At 39.2% G+C, this 6,984-nt stretch overlaps 1 protein-coding gene across 1 annotated transcript; it reads left to right on the forward strand.

Annotated features, from left to right (window-relative positions):
• Positions 1-2,154: 2,154 nt before the first annotated feature.
• LOC116428942 (mitochondrial import inner membrane translocase subunit Tim17-A) lies at positions 2,155-3,650 on the forward strand. The gene is made up of 2 exons (XM_076374382.1): positions 2,155-2,247; positions 3,168-3,650. Exons 1-2 carry the CDS (start codon positions 2,155-2,157, stop codon positions 3,648-3,650), a joined length of 576 nt encoding a protein of 191 aa, XP_076230497.1.
• Positions 3,651-6,984: the final 3,334 nt, after the last annotated feature.

The raw sequence follows: 6,984 nt of genomic DNA on the forward strand, positions 1-6,984 counted from the left end.
AAAATGGTAAAGATGCTTTTGTGAGAGTTCGAGAGAAATCCGTGCAAGTGAATGGAAATGGTAAATAATTTAGTGGTTGTAGATGTAAATTTGCAATGGGATTCAACAAATCTGATCAACAAAACTATATTAAACTATAAACTATATTAAACTATTAACTATATCAAACTATAATATAGTTTTACTATATCAAATTATTAACTATATCAAACTACTATACAGTTTTATTATATCAAACTACTATACAGTTTTACTATATCAAACTATTATATAGTTGTACTATATCAAACTATTAACTATATCAAATTACTATATATTTTTACTGTATCAAACTATTAACTATATCAAACTACTACATACTTCCACATACTTTGATACTTTGACATTTCTACACTACAAATCAAAACGATTCCATCAACGGAAACTACCCAATAACACCCAGCAACTCGATAAAAACTATCCAGAAGCCAACTCCCCAGCAACTCAATAAAGACTCCAAAAGCCAACTCCCCAGCACCCTGTGTTTCTCACCGTCCCGCTTCCCAGCTCGGAATGATCCAATTCCGAATTATCCACGCTGACGCGCCGGCGGGGATGCTTTTCAGCGGTCCACGCGCCGCTGATAGACCAACACAATAACCGTCGAAGTCTCATTGTCGCCGATAAAGGCTGATCCCCACTGAATGCCCGTCGAGAGGCCAGCGCACCGTGAACAATCCGGCGACTTGCTGTTTCGAGTGTCCTCGAAAGGGTTGCCCGACCCGGACGGACCCTCGCGGAGGGGAATTCTTCGCGCAGGGAGAGACGGGACCGGCAAAGGGTTCGGGGCCCACTGAGCCGCCGGTAATCCGCGGCTTACACGGGCTTGAGTGTAAATATTGATTCCAATCGGAGGGCGACAATGGTCCTCGAGGACGGACTGCAAGGGTGGATTTCGTTGGATGCGCTGCTGTCAAAACAGTCATTACCACCTTGCGGAGAGGTGATTCTTGGAGGTAGTTTTGGTATCTTTTGGATCTGTGGAGGTTGGTGATGGAGAGATAATGTAGATGGAGAGACGATGAGAAGGTTAGGTGGTCAGAGGACAGGTTCTGTGCAACGAAGAATTGAGAGAATAAGTAGTAACGTTTTTATCTGACTAAGTCCATTCTTGAATATTTTCTGATTTTTTTTTCAATTTTAATGGAATAAAGAATATTTTTAGTTAACAATGCCACTTCAAAACAGTCATTATCACCTTGTGGCAGAGATGATTCTTGGCTAGGAGACATCTTTGCTATCTTTTGAATCTGTGAGGGTTGGTGATGGAGGTAGATGGAACGATAATGGGGAGGTTAGGTGGTCAGAGGACAGGTTACGCGCAACGAAGGATTGAGGGAATTGGTGTTTTGTTGATTTCTGGATATTTTCTGATTTTTGTCAATGTTAATGAAATACATAATATCATTTTTGATAATTAGGAGATTAGTTGTGAGGTGGTGAGAGGACAGGTTACGTGCAACGAAGGGTTATATTAATAATATATTAATAATCCTAAGAATAAAAATAAATTATATTCTTGTTAGCTAACCAAGTCGAGTTTTTGATACTTTCTGATTTTTTTTGTTAATTTTAATGGAATAAATAATATTCCTTTTAGCTAACAATCAATATCACTTCAAAACAATCATTACCACCTTGAAAAATAGATGATTCTTGACAAGGAGACAGAATTATTATAATTAGTTTCTCAGTTGAATTATTTTCCATCGATCGAATTTTAGATATTTCTTATAATTCATTTTATAAATATTATAAAAGTCCAAAAGTCAATTCAGAATATAAACAATTCATAACTTAACATATTGTATCGATTATTTTAATATAAATAATCGTTGAGTCGATATAAAAATTAACATTTCAACGATTATTGGCAACGTCATAGTATCCCATCAACAGCTAGTTTCACGTAATTTATATTTGTATACATGACGTACCTATTTTTGAAAGAAACATTTTAATATAACAAAAGACTTAATGTGCCATTTATTTCCTACAAATTATCAGTAAAGCATTCAAAACGCTGGATTAAAGTAACCTCAAATTATAGTTTAAATATGTTGATTAACAATACGATAAGAAACTGTCACGAGGAACGAGCCTAAAAAATTCAAAATGGAGTACAACCGTGAGCCTTGTCCCTGGAGGATTGTGGACGATTGTGGAGGAGCCTTTACTATGGGTGCCATTTGTGGGTCACTTCTTCAGGTAAACTAAAAACGTCAAGACACACAAGGTACATCATACATACGAAATCTTTTTAACTCCTGGCCCTATGATTTATTTCTGAAATATATTCGACTATAATCGAAAAGTTTGGATGATTATTCTATGTCTACATTTGCTCCAAAGATTAACGATTGATAGTAGAAAAGTAATACTTCATTTACATTTTTAAAAAATGAATAACACTTGGAAACTAACCTCTATGGAATCCAAAATGTCTTTTTACATTCGCTGTCGAATCTACCCACTATAACCTCAATCCTCTATCCAAATCTATCTACTCAACCTCAATCCTCTATCCAAATCTATCTACTCAACCTCAATCCTCCATCCAAATCTACCTACAGCAACCTGAATCTTCCATCCTCTACCAAAACTAAAGTACCTCCTCCATCCAAATCCACCCACAACCTCAATCTTCCATCCAAATCTATTTACCATAACCTTAATCCTCCATCCAAATCTACCCACCAGAACCTTAATCGTCCATCCAAATCTACTTGCCATGTCCTCAATCTTACTATCAAATCCAACGACCTCATCCTCAATCTTACTGTCAAATCCAATGACCACATCCTCAATCCTACTATCATATCCAACCACAACCTCAAACCTCAATCCTCTAACCTTAATTCTCCAACCCTAATCCTCCAACCTCCAACCTCTACCAACCACTAACCCAACCCTCCACCCAAACCCACCAACCTCAATCCTCAATCCTCCCCCCAAACCTACCAACCTCAATCCTCCAACCTCAATCCTCCAACCTTAATCCTCCAACCTTAATCCTCCAACCTCCAACCTCCACCAACCACTAACCCAACCCTCACCCACCTCTCCACCAAACCCATCCTCAAATCCCCAACCTCAACCCTACCCCATCACACATCCTCTCCCTCCAGAGCGTCGTGGGCTTCCGAAACGCGCCGTCAGGCCTCAACAGAAGACTCTCCAGCAGTCTCTCCTCAATAAAGACCCGGACACCGCAGTTAGCAGGCAACTTCGCAGTCTGGGGTGGCCTGTTCTCCGCCATCGAGTGCACGCTGATCCGGTGCCGGTCGAAGGACGACCCCTGGAACTCCATCCTGAGCGGCGCCATCACCGGCGGCGTGCTGTCCGCCAGGACTGGCATCCCAGCGATGATAGGCAGCGCCACCGTTGGCGGTGTCTTCTTGGCTCTGGTCGAGGGCTTCGGCATCATGGCGACCAGGCTGCACGCGGACTCCTTCGCCATGCACACGCAGGTCTTCGACGCGGAGAACCTGCCCGAGTTCCAGGGCCTCTCGCCCAGGAGCAGGATCGGCTTCCATGGCGCGCCTGTCAGCGGAGAGGTTAGGCAGATTAATGGGAACATCGAGGTCGACAGGATCGGCAAGGGCAGATGACGGGTTGGGGTGACATCTTCCATTGGGTGGAATTTTTGCGTTTTTGATGGGGAGGCGAATAGTTGCGGCTTTGGGGTTTTGATATTGTATGGTTTTTGGATATTTGGGGTTTTGCAGGAGTGTGTTTTTATGGGTATATATGTTTGTATGGGTTTGGGAGGCTAATAAAGTATTGATTGGGTAATTTGAGGTTTGATTGTTTTGAGGAATGTTTTGTCTTTGAGTGTGTATTAATTAATAAGGTGTATGATGATCCTCTATCAGCATGTGTAAGTCCATTTTTGGATGTTTTCTGATTTTTGTAAGTTTTTCTAGTAGGAAACTCAGTTTGATGGGGTTTTAGTGAGCTGTTGGGTGGAATTTTTGCGTTTTTGATGGGGATTTGAATATTTGTGGCTTCGGAGTTTTTGATATTGTATGGTTTAGGGGAAGTGCTTGTGGAGTTTTCGTTTTACAAAGGATGTTATGGGGATGTGTATTTGTATGGGTATACATGGGGTTTGATAGTGTAATAAAGTATTAATTGGGTAATTTTGAGTTTGATTGTTTTGAAGAATGTTTTGTGTTTGTGTAGTTTGTGTGGTGGGTATTTTAGTTTGGGTGTGTATCCATTGGAAAGTGTTTAATGATCCTCTAACAATCAGCATGTTGTGCCATATACATAGGTATAATTTACAAAACTCAGAAAATATCAAAAACTTGACTTGGTTAGCTAGGAAGATCGAAAACATTCGGAAATCGACAAACGATTAATTCCCTCAATTCTTCGTTGCACGGAACCTGTCCTTTGAGCGCCTCACATACCTAACCTATATCTCATATCTAACCTTATCTCACCATCTATTCCCATCATCAGCGAACACAGCAAAGATATGCAACTAATTATAATAATTAATTATTTAAGCTTAGTAGTGTATTCTAAATATACTTCTATAATAATATTTACAAAATTAACCATAGGAAATGTGCAAAATTCAACTCTGGAAAAATGATTGAACTGAGAAAACAATTTCCAAATTCCAAAAGATGTCCTCTGACACCTGTTACATTAAATTGACTCATTTCAGAATTTTTATTTTGCAACTATTTAAATTCTGAATAAACTTTTCGACTTTTCCAATAACAATTATAAAATTATCCATAAAAAATCTCCCAAATTCAACTGAGAAAATAATTTTCAGTTGAAATTCCAAAAGAAGTCCTCTGGAACCTCCTGTAGAAACAGTGCCAAGCCCCTGTAATTTATACATATATTTGTGTTTTCCTTGGACGATCCAGCCTAAACCGCAGAGAAAGTATATCGAGGGGCTCGATTTAAATACATGTTATTATTACTGAACCGCGCAGGCAGCACAATGACGTCCAGAACAATTTGAAATAGAGACACGATTATGGACGGCTGTCGCAACAGCTCGAGTGTTTTCGTAGGTTCTCTAAATACGGACTACTGCGGCGGTTTAGTCGGTGGACGGTATCAATGCAGGCATTCTCGAGAACTCGAGGGGAATAACAGTTTCCAAGGCTTCGACGATTTTTGTAGGAACCGTTCCGGGGAACCTGGACGCCAACTTGTGTCTTGGAAGGTTTATTTATTGAGTTAATATTAAATGATTAATTATTTGAGAATTATGAAGTAAAATTGATAGGTGAATTGTGGAAAGTAGAATTAGATGAGTTGTAGGTAGTTATTGCAAAGTGAAATTAATGAATGAGTTGTAGATAATTAGTGCAAAGTAGAATTAATGGATGAGTTGTAGATAATTAGTGCAAAGTGAAATTAAGAGATGAGTTGTAGGTAATTATTGCAAACTGAAATTAATAGATGAGTTGTAGATAATTAATAGAAAGTAAAATTAATAGATAAGTTCTAGATAATTAGTGCAAAGTGAAATTAATACGTAAGTTCTAGATAAGTAACAGAAAGTAAAATTAATAGATAAGTTCTAGATGATTACTGTAAAGTAAAATTAATAGATAAGTTGCACATAATTACTACAAAGTGAAATTAGTACATAAGTCTACATAAATTCTACAAAGTAAAATTAATATATAAGTTGCACATAATTACTAAAGAATTCTAATGAACTTGGAAAATAGAAAAATTGCAAATTCAATTTTCCAAAATTCAAAGTGCATAATAATTTCAGCTATCATCCCCAATCAATAATTAACCCATTCATATTAAAAAATTCGAATGAATTTATGATTACAATTATGATTACATTTATGATTACACTTATGATTACAACTATGATTACAGTTACGATTAGGATTATTATTATGATTATGATTATGATTATTATTACAATTATAGTTACAATTTCAATTAGAAACATTTAGTTTCCGACGATATAATAACTGTCGAATATACATATATAACGTCGTATATTATCAATGATATTTTTACAAATAATAATAATAAATGATATCACAGACATAAGTATTCTATTTCGATGCTCTATGTCTTGATACACTAAATAAAACGTAATGTTAAATTTATAATATTATCATTTCGCCAAAATATGGCGACTGACTTCCGAGTGCAAATGGTTAATATTCAAGAAGAAAAATTGTTTACAATTAATACGCAAGAAGACACTCATTTTTAGAAAACGAGTTCAATATAAATAGTTCTCAACGTACCGTCCGTTGCACATAACCTGGCGCTCTCATCTGAGTGGTCAGATTCCAAGGTACACGCCTCCCCGCGCGACTCTCCTGGCTCTAGTGCATGATTCGCTGCGGCGGTCCCGCCTACTGGCCTGCTCGGGCGGCAGAGAGTGGGCGGAACCGTCCCCGGACTCCAATTAGGCACCTCCCTGCGTCTGACTCCGCTCCTATGCCACGAGTGCCAGGTTCCCAGCAACCTAACCACGCCCTACCCAACCAAGCAAACTCTTCAACGCTCTCCCAGTCACCTCGACTCCCATAAACCCCCATACCAACGAATCCATAGCACCCACAGACAACCTCCAACCAGATCTTTCCCCACAAGCACCAGGAAAACCGGGTTCGCAACTCAGTAGAACGATTCCTTTTCACGCCCACTGGAGTTCTCACAGTCTCCGCCCCTATGTTGCAAGCGCCAGGTTCCATGCAACGAGCAATTACAGAAATAGCCGCGTCTGCGCCCGCAGAAGGAAACACATGAAAAAAAGCAATGAGAGCCGATAAGCAGCGGATATTCCGATCCAAGGACATCGATACCATCGAGCAGCTGTCTCGCGGTTGAACTCTGCGACAAAGGGGATCCCCTTTTGTTAATCGTTAATCGTAATGGGAAGCGAAGGGGGTTCCATGGTCTGACGTGAAATGTGTACGCGGCGGCAGATAT

The sequence above is a fragment of the Nomia melanderi genome, chromosome 1, assembly GCF_051020985.1.
Source record: "Nomia melanderi isolate GNS246 chromosome 1, iyNomMela1, whole genome shotgun sequence".
NCBI classification, from domain to species: Eukaryota; Metazoa; Arthropoda; class Insecta; order Hymenoptera; family Halictidae; genus Nomia; species Nomia melanderi.

What these genes read in the sequence shown, in the direction of transcription:
- LOC116428942 (XM_076374382.1), top strand. Translation starts at nt 2,155, where the DNA reads ATGGAGTACAACCGTGAGCCTTGTCCCTGGAGGATTGTGGACGATTGT. An exon ending in TTTGTGGGTCACTTCTTCAG is followed by an intron (nt 2,248 to 3,167) that starts GTAAACTAAAAA and finishes CTCTCCCTCCAG; the next exon opens with AGCGTCGTGGGCTTCCGAAA.